This window comes from Microcaecilia unicolor, chromosome 4 (genome assembly GCF_901765095.1).
Source record: "Microcaecilia unicolor chromosome 4, aMicUni1.1, whole genome shotgun sequence".
In the NCBI taxonomy this organism is placed as follows: domain Eukaryota; kingdom Metazoa; phylum Chordata; class Amphibia; order Gymnophiona; family Siphonopidae; genus Microcaecilia; species Microcaecilia unicolor.
The window spans coordinates 4,324,236-4,342,365 of record NC_044034.1 but is presented as its reverse complement, the minus strand read 5'-3'; the positions used below and the strand labels follow the sequence as shown (position 1 = coordinate 4,342,365).

The window sequence follows — 18,130 nt, the reverse complement described above, 5'->3', positions numbered from 1 at the left end:
CACTCAAAATCCATCCAGCCACATAGAAAAGGGCAGAAAACTAACTTGTACCTGCTCAGGGCGTCCTTCACATCCTAGAGGGAAATGAGAAAGAGAATATTTCTAGTTAGATTTCACAGTTTATGAGAACACATTATACATTAGCATATTCTACTCACAGCTCTGCTCAATCACATAACAGCTACAAAATTTTGATGCCATTTCTATGATTAGTATCCAAAAATCTATAAGAAACAACCAGTCTCATTAGGGAAACAAAAATCATGTTGTCCAGTAAATTAGCCTGTTTCAACCTACCATTTTTCTCCTAAGTTGTAGAGAAATTGATACTTGGGCAACTTTCAAGTATTTAGATAAACACAGGTCCTTCATGCCAATCAATCAGACTTTTGGATGGGGCACAGTACTGAAACCTCCTTAGTGGCTCTGATCTGTGATCTGCATGTAGACATTCTCAAGGGCCTGTTTTGGGCAGAGGTGGAGTTGTGAACCATTGGGTGAAAAGGTATCAAAAGTGGGGTAAGTGACTTATTTCTAACAGAGGGATATCAACTGTATAATCCTGCAAAATTTTAGCCTCAGGCATGGACTAACTACATCTTTAAAAAAATGAGATTCTGTAGAACATGGAAAACATCAACGTTGTGAAAAAGTTGCATAGTCCCTCTCTACTGACCCTACAGTATACAAAACTTTCGAAAATGAAAATTGGCCAATTTAATCCTCCAAACATTTATAGCCTTCATGTCAGACTGACAGTGGTCGGGACCCCCGGGCAGTAAGGGTCATCAGGGCACCCCCGCCACTGCTCCCACTACCTCCCTCATGCACTTCACAGCCCCCCCCCCCCCCACCGCTGCGATTGCTGCCCCCTCCCACACACTAGAGTCCCTCATGTGTCACCTAGATCAGATTTTAGATAGTGCTGGGGAGCCGGTTGTCTTGGCACATATGAGTACAAATGACATAGGAAAATGTGGGAGAGAGGTTCTGGAAGCCAAATTTAACCTCTTTGGTAGAAAGCTCAAGTCCAGAACCTCTAGAGTAGCATTTTCTGAAGTGCTACCCGTTCCATGCGCAGGGCCCAAGAGACAGGCAGAGCTCCAGAGTCTCAATGCGTGGATGAGACGATGGTGCAGGGAGGAGGGTTTTAGATTTGTTAGGTACTGGGCAACATTCTGGGGAAGGGGGAGCCTATTCCGATAGGATGGGCTCCACCTTAACCAGGGTGGGACCAGGCTGCTGGCATCGGCATGAAACAAAACAAATCTTGGAATCTCTATGGATTGAAATTCCATGTGTAAAGGGGAAAAGGATAGTGATAGGAGTGTACTACCCTCCGCCTGGCCAGGATGAACAGACGGATGCAGAAATGTGAAAGGAAATTAGGTACGCAAACAGACTGGGCAACACAATAATAATGGGTGATTTCAATTACCATAAATATGCGGAATGGGTAGAATATAATATCAACAACAATCCCACCTCTTTTCATCTTTGCCTGCCATTGTTGCCCTCAAGCTCGTTGTACATGAGGTAGGATTGTGGGATTGTTGTTGATTTCAATTACCCCAATATTGACTGGGTAAATGTAACATCAGGGCATGCTAGGGAGGTAAGATTCCTTGAGGAAATCAGGGACTGCTTTATGGAGCAGCTGGTAGAGGAGCCGACCAAGAGAAGAAAAAATTCTAGACCTAGTCCTTAGTGGAGCGCATGATCTGGTGCAGGAGGTAATGATAACAGTGATCTTAATATGATCAGATTTGATATTAACTTTGGAGTAAGTATACACAGGAAATCAAAAAATACCATCCTGGAAGCCCAGGCCAAATATTTATTTATTAGGATTTATTTACCGCCTTTTTGAAGGAATTCACTCAAGGCGGTGTACAGTAAGAATAGATCAAACATGAGCAATAGGCAATTACTGCAGTAAAATATTCAAAAACAATACAAAGTATGGCATGGGTATACTATTTACAATGTAAACACAATACGTAATATAACATTATAATTGATAGCGAAGGGTAAAGCAAAGATGTAACATATATATAAGTAAGATAGTAGGAAGAGTTAGAAAGTAAGGTGATTGATTTAAAGAAGGTTACACATGAGGTCAGAGAAATGGTTAAATATGATATCAGCTAGGGTGGGAGTGGAGAAACATGTCCTGCTGCAGTATGTGCAGCCTGAGTCAATCCTTGTGTGTGTGAGTGAGACCAACAAGTTAGTTACTTCTTCCATTAAAGGCTTGGTTGAAGAGCCAAGCTTTCACCTGCTTCCTGAGGTAGAGGTAGTCTTGTATTAAGCGGAGCCTTTCAGGCAATGCATTCCAGAGTGTGGGGGCTACTCCGGAGAAGGCTCGCTTGTGGGTATCACATCGTGTAATGTCTTTTGGAGAGAGTGTAGTTAGTGAAAGTCCTTGGGAGGACCTTAGTCCTTGGCTGTGTGTGGAGGATCATCCTATTTTTCAGGTACTCAGGGCCATTTCCTTTCAGGGCCTTGAAGATCAGACATAGAGTTTTAAATTTAGCCTTGTATTGTACTGGTAGGAAATGAAGTTTTTGGTCACGTCGCTTGCAACCTTCTATGAGCCTTGCTGCTGCATCCTGAAACAACTGGAGCTGGTGCAGGCCCTTTGTAGTCAGACCATTGTATAGTGCATTGTAGTAATCCAGTCTTGATGTTATCATGGCATGTACAACTGGGATAAGATTTACCTTCTCGATGTAAGGAGAGAGGCAGCATAGCTGTCTCAAACAGAAGCATCTCTTGAAGGTTGCTTGGATTTGGGGAATCAGAGTAAATGTCGAATCTAACTGTATTCCAAGGTTCCTGACTTGTGATTTGAGGGGGCGTTCATACTTCCCAAAGGAGATTTTGATGTCAGGTATGTATCCACTTGTGTTAAGAGACCCAGAGAAGCTCAGTTTTACTTGGGTTCAGGCAAAGTTTGTTGTGTTTAGCCCATTCTTGAATTGATGTTAGACAGGTGATCAGTTTATTCAAGGCTGTAGGAAAGTCATGTTCAATGGGTATGAATAGCTGCATATCATCCGCATAGATGTAGAACTGAGTGTCCATTGACCGATTCAGCTCAGCTAGTGGTATTAGATAGATATTGAACAGAATAGGTGACAGTATCGATCCTTGTGGTACCCCGCAGGTCAGTGTCCATGGTGGTGATGAGTTGTTGCCAAACATTATGGATTGTTGCCTGTCTGATAGGTAGGATCTGAACCAGGCAAGTACTGTTTCATTGATACCTGTTTCTGTCAGTCGTGATAGGGAGGATGAAGGTTAAAAAAAAAAAAATCATGTTCCACAAACCTTTTCAGCTCTGCAAAGTCCCAAATTGGATTAATATAGCTTCCTTTTTCAATTCAGTTGTATTTTCTTTAACAACTACAAAATCTTTGATTGACCCATGTTCAGCTGCAGTTATTAGGCGGTTGGAATCAGTGGTAGCTCCAACATTGTCCTTGATTGTGGAGAAATCGTTATCTTCTGGAGTGGTACCAGGGAAATGTAAGCTTTCTACAGTTAAACCACTATTAAAGGGTGATCATTTAGACAAATCACTGTGGTTCCCATAATATTAAAGGTAATTGAATAAATTCTTTTTCGACAATTGAAGGAATGTGTACAGTTGACTCAATGTTTGGATGATTATCAATATGGTTTTAGGGAAAGCCATATTATTGAAACTTTATTATTGTCCTCCTTAAATGTATTAAAACAAGGGATTGATGAAGGCCATACATTTTGCCTTGTCTCTTTGGATGTGTCCTCTGTGTTCAATACAGTTGATATTGATCTTTTGTTATCGAAACCTAAAGAAATCAGGATTGGAGGAGCAGTGTGGAATTGGTTTTCTTCCTTTTTGAAGGGTCGTCAGATGCAAGTCATTAGCAAGGAAGAGGTATCTAAAATGAAGCCAGTTACTAAGGGAGTGCCACAAGGCTCTGCACTTTCTGCCTTATTATTTAACATGGCTTCATTGGGTAAAATTTTCAGGAATGTAGAGTACAGGATTCATGCTGATGATGTACACTTCTTTTTTCCAGTTCAAGGAGGATACACAGGATTGATTGAACGATTGATTGAGTGATTGTATGTCTGCTGTACAGAAATGGATGGGTTTGAATAGATTAGTCTTAAATTTTGGTAAAACAGAATTGATGTTGTTTGTAGGAAAGGATGTAGCTTTTCTACAATGGCGGTCTGTGCATTTGGGTGATTCTGTGTTACCAGTGCAGGAATGTATGCACATGTTGGGTATTATTTTGGATCCTTTATAGTCCATGAATGCTCAAGTATTGCAGGTAGTTTAAGTCAGCTTTTTTTCAGCCTCATTTGTTAACAAAGTTACGGCCTATGTTGCCACAGTGCGATGTTTGATCTGTGGTACAAAGTTTAGTGATATCATGTATCGATTTCTGCAATGCGTTGTATTTGGGTTTATCGAAATCAAAGATAGAAGCACTACAGGTGATACAAAATGCTTCTGCCCGATTGTTTGCGGGTGTGTCTAGGTTTGAGCATATATCTCCCATTTAACGCTCTTTGCACTGGTTGCCAATTCACACTCGGGTACAGTATAAGATGGTACAACTGGTACACAAAGCACTGTACTCTGATTGTGTTCCTCGATACCTTAATGATGTAATTCAGAAATATCGACCCTTTCAATCTTTTCGGTCTAAAAATTTGAAGTTTTTGATGAATGATAAGCTGCAAATGGTGGTATATGCCAGCACAAGGAACACTGCATTCTCAATAGCAGGTCCGCAAATCTGAAACAATTTACAAGGCTACTTGAGACTAAGTAGTAGGGCTCAATTCAGTAAGTAAGTAAGTAAGTCACTTCACTGGCTTCCGATCAGGTACTGCATACAGTTCAAGCTTCTCCTACTAACCTACAAATGCACTCGATCTGCAGCCCCTCCTTACCTCTCTACCCTCATCTCCCCTTACGTTCCTACCTGTAACCTCCGCTCTCAAGACAAATCCCTCCTCTCAGTACCCTTCTCCACCACCGCCAACTCCAGGCTCCGCCCTTTCTGCCTCGCCTCACCCCATGCTTGGAATAAACTCCCTGAGCCCATATGCCAGGCCCCCTCCCTGCCCATCTTCAAATCCTATCTCAAAGCCCACCTCTTCAATGTCACTACACCTCTATTCAGGAAATCTTGACTGCCCCAACTTGACATTTCGTCCTTTAGATTGTAAGCTCCTTCGAGCAGGGACTGTCCTTCTTTGTTAAACTGTACAGCGCTGCGTAACCATAGTAGCATTCTAGAAATGTTAAGTAGTAGTAGTAGTAAGTAGATGAAGACATATTTGAACATGAATGGGATTGATCTTCTCTGTTACTTTTTGAATTCTGTATACTCTAGTCCCTGTTATTGTCTTTTTGTTTTTTATTATGTATGTTGATTTGTGATCCGCCTAGTTGTAGGCGGACAAAAAAGTTTAAAATAAATAAATAAAAATCCAGGAGAGGAGACTACAGCAGTTCCCCTGGGGAATGCCAGAAGGATTGTGGTTTTCACAGACTTGTATTCAAAGTTGAAAAGTTCACACAGTTGGAAGTTCCCGTTTTGCATTGAGTTTGCATGAATTGCTGACTCCAGAGTGATCATTGAAATTAAAGGAGTATAACATATCAATTAAGATTGCCAATTTCACAGCCAGCCTTGTTCTCCACAGTTTAAGTAGAATTGTGTTTTGGGGTTTCCTGGGAGAGAAGAGAGTCATCCCACCTGCTAACCCTTCTTTCCCAGGTGGAGGCATCGAGTGTCAGGACAGTGAGGGTCTGATGGAGACTGCTCTTGGGAGACTCCAACCGGGTCAGTCTCTGAACCCAGAAGCACCCAGGACCTGGGCATTACATAAAATTCTGCAGGCCTTCAAAGACTGAACTACACTTGTGGAATACAGATTCAAGCACTGCGCCCTGTAAAAGTCCGCACTAACAGACATAGTAAAGCAGGGCAAAACTGTGAACCTGGGTAAAGGGCTGCTGAGTCACCAAGGTGGATGTTCCCGTGCCAGCCAGGGAGGAGGAGGATAGAGTGCTTCAGTGATAGCATGCTGCAGATACCTGGGAGCAATCTGCCATTGGACAGCTAGGGCATGTGTCGTCATTTGTACAAGCTAAGAGGTGGGGAGCAAGCACGTGAGTGGAATGTGTGGCAATGCCCTAGAAAGCGAGTGGAGGGTCAGTGAAGCTGGGTGGAAGAGGGTGGACCAGGAAAGAAGAAGAGTGGGAATGATGGCTCACCGATTGCGACTTGGTCCTGATACCGGATCAAAGTGAGATGTGGGCTCGGATACGGAGCTGGCCGGCAAGCTGAGTTGGGTCTAATAGTGTTTCATGGAAAGACCCTGAAGAGGGGATGGAGACATCGACTGAGATGGATTCTGTGGACAATGACCCGGTTCGACACTAGGCTGAAGAGGTGGCTCCTACTTTGAGAAAAGTGGGAGACTGAGAACCCATGGGGCCCCGCGGGAAGAACTGGGGGAGTGAGGGAGAGGAAGAGACTAGCAGCAGCCTCCCCTGGCCCTCCTCATCCAAGTCAGAAATTATCCCTGAATCCCAGTTGAGAGTTATCTGTGGCCAAAGATGGCATTGGCAGCCCTCGAGGTGGTCCTACCCCAACAGGGAACCATCTTAATGGGGGTGAGGGTGAAGGGTAGCCTGATGTAGACAGTGCCCAAGGATCTGGAGATGGGTTTGCCCACACCCTGCACAATGTTGGAATATATCTGTCTGGCGACAGGGGAATTGAACTTAGAGATAACTGCTCATCTAATCTTGGAGTGGGTTGTGAGTAGCCCAGAAGTGGACCAGCTCATTCAGACCCTTCGGATCCGGGCTAATATTCCTGCTGATCAGGGAAGAGCAGGGTTGCAGCCTGAGTCCCTGAAAGGAAGCTTATTGGAGGATCCAGTGCCTGTGGAGTTGAGTAACAGTGTATGGATCGAGACTGAGAGAGCAGCAGGCAAGAGACTGCCTAAGATGAGCAGACTGGATCATTACTTGAAGAAACCGGTGTGGGACTTAAGGAGATTGGCTTAGCCATATGTCCCCTTAAATGGTATATGCCTGGTAGATGCTCAGCGAGAAGCGTGGGCCAAGGACGAAATCTACCACCGGATGAAACCTGATCCCATGTATCCGAAGGAGAGAAGTGATCCTGCCATGCAAGGGTTTATCCTTAATCAACATAACGATTGGACTGTGGGGTGACCCATTCAGCTGCACTATGTGGACGTCGTGAATTCCTGCCATGGGTCTAAATATTACAGTGTCACCCTGAGACCAAGTGGTACGGTTGGGTTGGGACTACTGAGTTGGGACTCAGGTCCGAAAGCAGGAAAAAATGATGTTAAAACACTGAACAAACTAATGCTGAGTTGTCCAATAAAGAAATATGAAAAGCCAAGTAAAATAAATACTGTAGTTGGGCAATAAGTCCTGGTTATAGGAAAATTGTTTCATGTGGTTGTAAAAATGTTATATTATTGGACGTTAAATGATGGGGTGGACCCAGGTCCAAGATATTAAGTGGGTCAAAGTTATACTGTTGGGGATAAGCATTGGAAAAATGGAAGTATATGAATATAATATGTTGCCCAATTATGATACATTGTTAAATAAAGGTTGGAAATGGCAGAAACGGGAAAAATGTTGATGAAAAAATAGTTGAATAAAAATAAAAGTTTATTATTATCAAGTAAACTGTTCTCAATTGGATGGTATAATATTTAAGAGGTGTTATGAGGGTATCATTTTGGACTCTGGTGGACAGAGTATGACTGAGCAGGTTACCACTCTTGATTGACCCAGAATGTTCTGACCCACGATGTCTGGGGAAAAAAAAAAAACAAGAAAAGAGTAAAATGGTAACCAGAATCCAGTTTGAACAGGTTGCCACCCTGTGGTTGTCTGGGTTTCCTGTTTATATTTGAAAGAGAAACTTAGTAATATGAGCACATAGTATATTCATTATGAGGATTGACGATGTTGAAATGATGTTATGTGTTGAATGATGTTATGTGGGGTTTGTGTTGCTCCAGGTAAAGGGAGAACAGAACCTAGAGAAACCCCTTAAAGGCAAGGGATTGGTGGCTGGGGGGAGAGTGTAATCCCATTAGTTTGCAATTACTAGGAGAGTAAGTCCCTGTAGAGAGTCACTGGAGGGAATGACTGGGAGGTTTCTGGGTGGAAGGAAGCCCGGCCCAAGGAAATTAGTTTTGAAATAAAATGCAGAGAGAGAGAGTGCCCTTGTAGTGAAGAGTGATGGGGGGGGTTGGAAGATTAGAAGGAGATAGTGTTTGCCCTTTGGGGGGGGGGGGGTTCTTTGGTTGCCTGATGGTCTCCTACCACTGACCTGGAGGAGAAAAGAGGAATCGCAGTTGAGAGAAGTAGACCACTAGCTGTAAAGGAGAGTTGTGGCTCACCAAGGAAGTAACTGTGAGGGAGGAGAGCTATGGGTGGACAGTGGAGAGACCCAGCCCAGGAGCATGGGATGAGAGCCAGAGATTGCCCATCCAGGATCAGGGTGGTGCCAACGGAAAGGGTCATTCTGCAGGGAGGTCAGGCCACATAGGGCCTAGACCTATACAACTGGGAGGAGCACAGTCCTTCGGAATCTGATTCTAGGGGATAGGCATGGACAGAAGCATTGTAAAAAGTGTGTATAGTCCTGCTGAAGAGCATCTGTAAATAAATCCAGGAGAGGAGATACAGGAGTTCCCTTGGGGAAAGTTGAAAAGTTCACACAGTTGGAAGTTCCTGTTTTGCAGAGTTGAAGAATAAACAGTTGAGTTTGCATGAACTGTTGACTCCCGAGTGCCTGTTGAACTTAAAAGAGTATAATGTATCTATTAAAATTGCCAATTTCGCAGCCAGCCTTGTTCTCCACATTTCACAGTAGACTTGTTTTGGGGGGTTTGCTGGAAGAGAAGAGGATCATCCCACCTGCTAACCCTTATTTTCCCAGGTGGAGGCACCGAGCACCAGGACAGTGAGGGTCCGAAGGCCCTGAACCCAGCAGTGCCCAGGACATTTGTAACCCCATGTTTGGAACCTTTTCACTCAGTGAGCCAAATATAGATCATTAAAAACACATGACTTGTGTGTAGAACATACACAGCAATTTACACCTTCTTTAGAGCAGGAGGATTTCGCCATTTAAGCCCCATTAAATTATTTTAAAAGCTCTATTTCATCTGTCACAGTCCCAGGCTTTAAACAAACAGTCACAGACTCTGGAACAACGTGAGCCCTTGGCCTACTGTCGACGAGCGGCAGAAGGAGGCAAAACCCCTCAACTAGGACTGGACTGACAAGCTTGGATTGGCTGGAACCGGATGTTGGAACGGACTTGGCTTGGCCGGACTGGAACCGGATTCTGGAACGGACTTAGCTTGGCCGGACTGGAACCAGATTTTGGAACAAACTTGGTGGGAACAGGATTCAGGATACTGGAACAGGATTCAGAATTCTCAAACAGGCTAGGCTGCAATGGAAGCTGAAAGCAAACAGGGAAGACACAAGAAGGAAGGGAACTGGAGCTGAAGACAAACAGGGCAGACACAAGCAGGATACAAAGCTGACCCACACAGACAAACAACAGAACTATGGCGGAAGGCTGAACCTAGCACACAAACAGACTGAGAAGAACAGAAGCAGAAGTGCACACAGGCACCCTAAACAAGGAATCAAAACAGAAGTGCCCACGGGCACACAGGCTATGACTAAAGCAACAAGAAATCAAGACAAGTGCCCACAGGCACACAGACTATGAACAAGGCAACAAGAAATCAAGACAGAAGTGCCCACAGGCACACAGACTATGAACAAGGCAACAAGAAATCAAAACAGAAGTGCCCACAGGCACACAGACTATGAACAAGGCAGAAGTGCCACACTGCACACAAACTAACCTGGAGACCTTTGGCATTGCAAAGGCCCTGAATGAAAGTCCACCACTTCCTTATAAAGGCCCTCACTAATGATGTCACAACTACAGGACAGAGGCAGGAAATACACTGAACACCAAAGTGAGGCTTGAAACACACAGGAAGTAGAAAACACTACAAGACAGAGGCAGGAAATACACTGAACAACAAAGTGAGGCTTGGAACACACAGCAAGTGGGAAAGAACAGACAGGAGCCAGCTAAAAAGATGACCATCTGGAAATAAGGTTAGTCAAAGAGGGGTCACGGCCACAATCGTGACACTCTGATGTGGTAAGTGCAGCTTTGAAAAATCAGCCCTCATTATTTTAAGATATTTTGATCTACAACTTGAATTCCCTGATTCCTCCTGGCAAATCTGTATCTTCCTTAGAAATATATTTGCTAATCTCACCTTCAGTAACTCGTTGGTTGGCTGCTGACTCTTCTCCTCTATTTCGGAGATCAGCTGCATGAGCGAGGAATTTTGCTCTTCTAGCTGGATCACATTTTCCGTGATTCTCTGGAGAATCTTCTTCTCTTCCTCCTCCAGTCTCGAGAGAAAGATCTGCTTCTCCTTATTCAGAAACTGGTGCAACTCTTCAAACTCGGACTCAACTATTTGTCTTTTCCTCTCTGTGTCACTCTGGATTAAACATGGAGAGAGAATTCTCAGTAACACTAGAGTGATTTTGTTGAACAGAGCTCTGGATTCAGGTCTTTCAATGAACAAGAAATCTCTTTTGTTGTCAACAGGGCCAGTACAAGTGTACTGAGCACCCTGTATTAATTGAGACATGTACCGTCTCCCACCCAAACCCATATTCCAGAGTTCCAGTGTCTCCATTACCCTCTTATAAATGGTGGCTCTGGTACCGCACTTCCTCATTTAACAGTGATGACTCCAGAATAGCCTTCATCCTCTCACCACCCACTCTTTTCCCAGCCTTCCTCTCTCACCATACTCAGAAACATATCCTCCTTTCACAATCTCCTCCATCCCCTGCCCAGCAACTCCCTCTGCCTGTCTCCCCATGTGCAATGTACCCATCCCAGTACCACTGTTGTCCCCATATTGTTTCTAAGTGAGCAGAAGAGACGTCTCCCTCCTTTGCTATTCTTACCCCTTACCACAAGCAGCCTCCATTTTTGAATTCTAGTCACCATTTTTGACTCCTATCAATTATACCCTCTCAAAATGTAATAGCTCCAAGATAAAAAGGAAGTAATAAGCCTCAGAATACTTTCCATATACCAAAAAAGGAATTTTTATCTATATCATGTGTGTCTGGGTGTCAACACTTATCTTAGCGGTGCAGATGCATCAAACGAACTTCCGACAGTGGCCAGTGTTTTGATAGACTCCGTCAGGGAAGAGTCTTGAAACAGACACTGAAAAATACTTCATTATGACTCAGTGTTGAAAGACTATTTACATTTTGAGTGTTTATAACTGATTTGATATCGTTGAGATCCTAACTCACCTCTTTTTAGTTTATTTATTACCATTTATTTTGTCTCTGTCACCCTCACTGTGAAAAAGTACTTCCTGATGTTGCTCCTAAGTTGAACACCCTGTAACCTCAATTCATTTACTCTAGTTCAGATGAACTAAATAAGTTTACCTTAGAGGAAAGGAGGGAGAGAGGAGATATAATACAGACATTTTAATACTTGAAAGGTATTAATATATAAACAAATCTTTTCCAGAGACGGAGAAGTGGTAGACCCTTACCCACACCCTTATCACCTCTCACCTAGACTACTGCAATTTGCTTCTCACAGGTCTCCCGCTCAGCCATCTATCTCCTCTTCAATCTGTCCAAATCTCTGCTGCGCGTCTTTTATTCCGCCAGAGTCGCTATACTCCCGTTAGCCCTCTCCTCAAGTCGCTTCACTGGCTCCCTATCCGCTTCCGCATACGGTTCAAACTTCTCCTTTTGACCTACAAGTGCATCCACTCCGCAGCTCCTCAGTACCTTTCCGCTCTCATCTCTCCCTACACTCCTCCCCGTGAACTCCGTTCGCTGGGTAAATGTCTCCTGTCGTCCCCCTTCTCCCCCACTGCTAACTCCCGGCTCCGTTCCTTCTATCTCGCTGCTCCCTATGCCTGGAATAGACTCCCTGAGCCGGTACGTCAGGCTCAGTCTCTGGCTGTCTTCAAGTCTAACCATGACTCTCTTACTCAACACCCTCACTTATCACCCCTACCACTGCAATTTCCCCACCCCTAGCTGTCTGTTCGTCTGTCCAATTTAGACTGTAAGCTCTGTTGAGCAGGGACTGTCTTTTCATGTTAATTTGTACAGCGCTGCGTAAGTCTAGTAGCGCTATAGAAATGTTTAATAGTAGTAGTAGTAGACCTAGACGACATGAATTGAGGTTACAAGGTGGTTGACTTAGGAGTAACATTAAGAAGTACTTTATCACAAAAAGGGTGGGGGATTCCTGGAGCAACCTTCTGGGAGAGGTGGTGGAGACAAACATGGTGATGGGATAAACACAAAAAGATCACTGTATGGAAGAAGGATGACATAAAAACAAAACTTAGCAATGCTTAGACAGCAATTCCAGTAGTAGGGAAGGAAGGCCAGTGCTAGGCAGACTTCTATGATCTGTGTCCCCAATATGGCAAAATAGGGCCACATGCAGACTACCTATATCAAAGGACATACATTGGACCTCCTATCACATAAACTACCTACAGACATTAACCTATTAATAACAGACATCAAATGGACAGCAATACCTTGGACTGACCATTACAAACTGAGCCTAACTCTAAACTGGTGGAAGAAGGGCTCAAACAGTACATCAGAACGTACTACTTACACTACAAGAGGGCAAATCGATCCACAAATATTCTGGCAACAAATATACGACAACGAATGGACAACATGCACTGATTCCATACTTTATCTCAACCACTGGGATGGCAGATGCAACAGCGTACTAAACAAAATAGCACCCTTAAAAACAAAAATATCAAAAAGACAAAACACTATACCTTAGTTCAATGACGAACAAAAAAAAACTCAAAACACAATCTAGAAAACTTGAACGAGTATGGAGAAAGACAAAAGATAAACACACACTCAATGCATGGAAACAAATACATAGAAAATACAAATACGCAATAAAACAAACCAAAAGGTCCTACTACAAAACCAAATAAGGACCGGACTACAAAGATATGAAGAAACTATTCCAACTCGTAAATAAGTTACTAGATGCCACCCCTATCACCACAACCAACACAGACATCCCTCCCGCAGACAAACTTGCTAACTACTTTATCGAAAAAATAATAAAACTACTCAGCACACCTCCTCATCACAATACCGACATCGAAATCTTCTTCAACGATCTGGACCCATCCTCCGAAGGATACCCAGCTGACTGCATTTGGACATTTAATCTCCTCAGCACCGAATCAGTTACACAAGCGACTCACAGGATTGCCAAGACCCACTGCAAACTGGATACATGTCCCAGTCATCTACTCAAGTCTGCCCTAGACCGCTTCATAGCAGACCTTACATCCCATCTAAACTTCATGTTACAGCAAGGTCTCTTCCCTGAGGAACATGGTAACATCCTACTCACCCCAATACCAAAAGACACCAAGAAAAGCACAAACAATATCACCAATTACCGCCCAGTTGCGGCTATCCCATTAGTAGTAAAAATGATGGAGAGCTTCATGACTAAACAGCTTACGGAATACCTGGACAAGTTCTCAATACTACATAATTCACAATCAGGATTCCGATCCCACCATAGCACTGTCCTAGTCACCCTCCTGGCCAAATTCAAGCAGGAGATTGCCATAGGCAAAAGCATACTCCTCCTCCAGTTCGACATGTCGAGCACATTCGACATGGTAAACCACAACATACTACTAAGAATACTAGGCCACTTCGGGATTGAAGGAAACGTACTTAACTGGATCAAAGGCTTTCTAACCACCAGAACTTATTAAGTAAAATCAAAGTCAAACATATCACCACCTTGGAAAGCAGTCTGTGGAGTACCTCACGGATCATCATTATCACCAATACTCTTCAACATGATGATGATTCCACTGGCACAGTCCTTATGCAACCGAGGCCTTAACCCATTCATTTATGCAGATGATGTTACAATATACATCCCCTTCAGACATGATCTGACAGAAATAACCAACAAAATCAATGATAGTCTGAACATCATGGACTCCTGAGCAAACTCATTCCAACTTAAACTGAATACCGAAAAAACACATTGCCTCATCCTCTCCTCTCCATATAACACATACAAACCCGCAACCATAAATACTCCAGGACATACCCTCCCTACCTTGGACAGTTTGAAAATACTCGGTGTCACACTCGATCGCAACCTTACCCTCGAGAGCCAAGTAAACTCTGTAACAAAGAAAATGTTCTATTCAACGTGGAAGCTCAAATGATTAAAACCTTTCTTCCCAAGAGCAACTTTTCGATACCTAATACAATCAATGGTCCTAAGCCATGCAGATTATTGCAATGAAATCTACGCGGGCTGCAAAGAACAACTCGTAAAAAAAACTCCAGACCGCCCAAAATACAGCAGTCAGGCTGATATTCAGCAAAGCACGCCTCGAAAGTGCCAACCCCCTCCGAGAAAAGTTGCATTGGCTCCCAATCAAAGAACGGATCATCGTCAAAATCTGCACCTTAGTCCACAAAATCATATATGGCGTAGTCCCAGAATACATGACAGACCTCATAGACTTACCAATAAGAAACAAAGAGGGGCATAATCGAACAAAAACATCTATCTCCATGGGCGTTTATCTCTGAGAACGGGTCCGTGAAGGGGCGGACCAAACCGTATTTTCGAAAAAAATAGACGTCCATGTTTTATTCAACAATTTGTGAGCTGGGCGTTTTTGCTTTTCAGCAATAATGGAAAATGAAAGCGCCTAGCTCAAAAACGAATAAATCCAAGGCATTTGTTCGTGGGAGGGGCCAGGATTCGTAGTGCACTGGTCCCCCTCACATGCCAGGACACCAACCGGGCACCCTAGGGGGCACTTTTACAAAAACCCAAAAAAATGTAAAAGAGCTCCCAGGTGCATAGCACCCCTTGTGTGTTGAGCCCCCCAAATCCCCCTCAAGACCCACTGCCCACAAGTCCTAAGGGGTGAAGGGGGGCACCTACATGTGGGTACAGTGGGTTTGGGGGGGTTGGACGACTAAGCATTAAGCAGCAAAATTGTAACAGGTAGGGGGGGATGGGCCTGGGTCCACCTGCCTGAAGTCCACTGCACCCCCTAACAACTGCTCCAGGGACCTGCATACTGCTGCCAGGGAGGTGGGTATGACATTTGAGGGTGAAAATAAAAAGTTGTGAAACATCATTTTTTGTGGTGGGAGGGGGTTAGTGACCACTGGGGGAGTCATGGGAGGTCATTCCCGATTCCCTCTGGTGGTATTTTGGTCATTTAGGGCACTTTTGGGGCCTTATTCGTGAAAAAACAGGGTCCAGGAAAAGTGCCCTAAATTCTAGCTACAAACGCATACTTTTTTTCCATTATCGGTGAAAGGCGCCCATCTCTGTTCGGGTGATAACCATGCCCCAGTCCCGCCTTCACCACGCCTCCGACACGCCCTTGTCAACTTTGTACGCTTCCGCGATGGAGTGCAATTGAAAACATCCAAGTTCGGCTTTCGATTATACCGTGTTATTCGTTTTTGTGAGATAAACGTCCATCTCCCGATTTAGGTCGGAACTTGGGCGTTTTTCTCGTTCAATTATAAGCAGGAAAGTCAGATCATCAAGATCCTACCTAAACCTACACTACCCAAATTGCAAAGGACTGAAATACAAATCAACTTACGCAGCCGGCTTCTCCTACATAAGCGCACAAGTATGGAATGGGCTCCCAAAAGCTGTGAAAACAATCCACGACCACTTGAACTTCAGGAAATCACTAAAAACCAACCTCTTCAAAAAGGCCTACCCCAACGACCCCACATAACCCTCTTCACCTACCAACACAGAAGGACTATGATCGAATAGGACAACACGCAATCTTCATCCATTCAGACCCTCCACTTATACCTGATACGATCACTATACAACTTTGTATTTGTTATCCACCAACTGTGCAAACGCCTTTGACGGTACTATGCAAGCCACATTGAGCCTGCAAATAGGTGGGAAAATGTGGGGTACAAATGCAACAAATAAATAAATTTCTACGATCTCTGTCCGAATTATAGAAAGACAATTCTAGATGGGCTGGAGTGGGCTATGAGGGCAACTCCAGCAGCTGAGAAGTCTGAAAACTTCACGTCACACCTGGCAAAACTCTACTGTGGGTCAAAAAATTCAAAAGCACATCTAATATAACATCTTTAACTAACACCTTTAACTGTCTTTTAAATGTTTTTTACATAAATGTATATAAAATACTCATCTTTAACTTTTTGAAGTATTATCGGGTGGAGGATAACTCAGCTCTCACAACCTTCCTTCACTGACCAACTCAGAATCATTAAAAGACCTCCGCTGTTGCTCCTCTCTTCCTCCACTCTCACTTCTCACCTCCCCACTGAGTCCTAGTTCTGTTCCACACCAAGCTCCACTTTCCTTATGGGCCCTGTGTGGACCTGTGATCCCATGAACATGCATGCACCCATGAACATACTTCTGGGTTTGTCAGGGCTCCTGCTTTTGACCCACTGGTGCTCAAGTTGGTTTCCCAGGCTCACTCCAACATGGCCAGTCAGCTGCCACACTTTGGAGCCCAGCACGGCCCTGAATCGGGACAATATTTTCCCCAGTGGGCCTAGAACTCTTTTTCAGGCTCCTGCCTACCTCTCGCTTTGCTTCCCCACACCAGAGACTCGTCCAGTTCTCACGACCATGCTACTGCTCCAATTCCTGCCCCCTAACAGGCCCTGGTACACTCAGCCCTGCAGCCATCCTTCCTGGCACCACAACAGCCCCAAAGACCCCCACTCTACACTGCTGGACTGGATCAAGCCTGAGCCCAGTTCTCCTTTCCCATTTTGCAGCCCACAGCACACTACCTTTCTGCAAGAAATGCAATGTTACAATTTTCCTTTGTTCCACATACGGATTCAGAATCTGCCTGTTCTCAGTGAATAAGGAAGCGATACTTATAATATGGAAACTATTTTTTGGTTCCTTATTGGCTGAAAACATACTATTAGTAACGAGGAGGATTGAATTCTATTATTCTTTTATTCAGGTGATTCAGGGGATTGATGTAGTGAAAGCAACAAAACCCCTGCAGAAACTGGATAAGAAAGAGACACAGACACTCACCCTCAGCTTTTCAGCTTTCTTCTCTTCAGTAGATTTAAACTTCTCCAGATCTTCCAGATTCTTTTTCACAGGCTTCAGGTGCATTTTAAGCTTTTCCTGTGAGTATTAAAACATCCTTGATTAGCATGTGATTATTTTATAACCACAATTTCAGACTCAACAGTAAATGTGAGATGTTCCTTCCACTTTAGATCATTTCTTTAAGATAATTGAATTCTGAGAGGTTAAAATTCAAAGTGATATAACCAGTGCTTTTTTTGTGCCGGTACGCACGAGTACGGCATACCGGCACCTTTGTTTCTGAGGGCCGGCAGCTCCCCTACATTCCGTTCTGCCCCCTGCAAAATATTCTATTTACCGAAGTCACAGCAGCGAACCGGCGGGCGTCAGCAGTAAAGGCAGCAAGCAGGCAGGCAGGCTCGCCTCTGTCCTTCGCTTCCCTGCCCTCTCACCATCCCGCCTTCCTCTGATGTCATTTCCTTTCCGTGCGGGCGGGACGCTGAGAGGGCAGGGAAGCGAAGGACGGAGCCGAGCCTGCCTACTTGCTGCCTTTACTGCCACAGCCCGCCGGTTTGCCACTGCGACTTCGGTAAATAGGCTCACTTCCACTCCACTCTCTGTCTAGTCCACTGTAAGTAAGGAAGACATTTGATGAATCTCTGTTTCCACTCCCCCACGCAGCCGTCACCGTTCACTCAAAACACAGCAAGCAAACCTGTGAGCTGCTGCATCCACGTTGTCATTCTTTATTGTCGGTCCATCTGTAACAAGTCTAACACTGTTTTTGTTGGATAGGCAGTGCCTTATGAGGTGGAGGAGAAAAGACGTAATTG

The 18,130-nt window shown here is 44.2% G+C and overlaps 2 protein-coding genes across 6 annotated transcripts in view; both read right to left on the bottom strand.

The window, feature by feature from the left end:
• LOC115468254 (E3 ubiquitin-protein ligase TRIM39-like) overlaps positions 1 to 18,130 on the bottom strand; it is an 872,633-nt gene that overhangs the window by 511,572 nt on the left and 342,931 nt on the right. The window lies entirely within an intron of this gene.
• LOC115468255 (E3 ubiquitin-protein ligase TRIM39-like) overlaps positions 1 to 18,130 on the bottom strand; it is a 61,273-nt gene that overhangs the window by 32,080 nt on the left and 11,063 nt on the right. For 4 of the 5 annotated variants that reach the window (XM_030199814.1, XM_030199813.1, XM_030199815.1 and 1 more), the window contains exons 2-4: positions 17,298 to 17,393; positions 10,393 to 10,623; positions 52 to 74 (exon numbers count right to left, since the gene is read on the bottom strand). In XM_030199814.1, coding sequence (XP_030055674.1) covers positions 52 to 74; positions 10,393 to 10,623; positions 17,298 to 17,393 — 350 coding nt within the window. The remainder of the gene's footprint in view (positions 1 to 51; positions 75 to 10,392; positions 10,624 to 17,297; positions 17,394 to 18,130) is intronic. The other variant, XM_030199818.1, reaches the window with a different exon arrangement.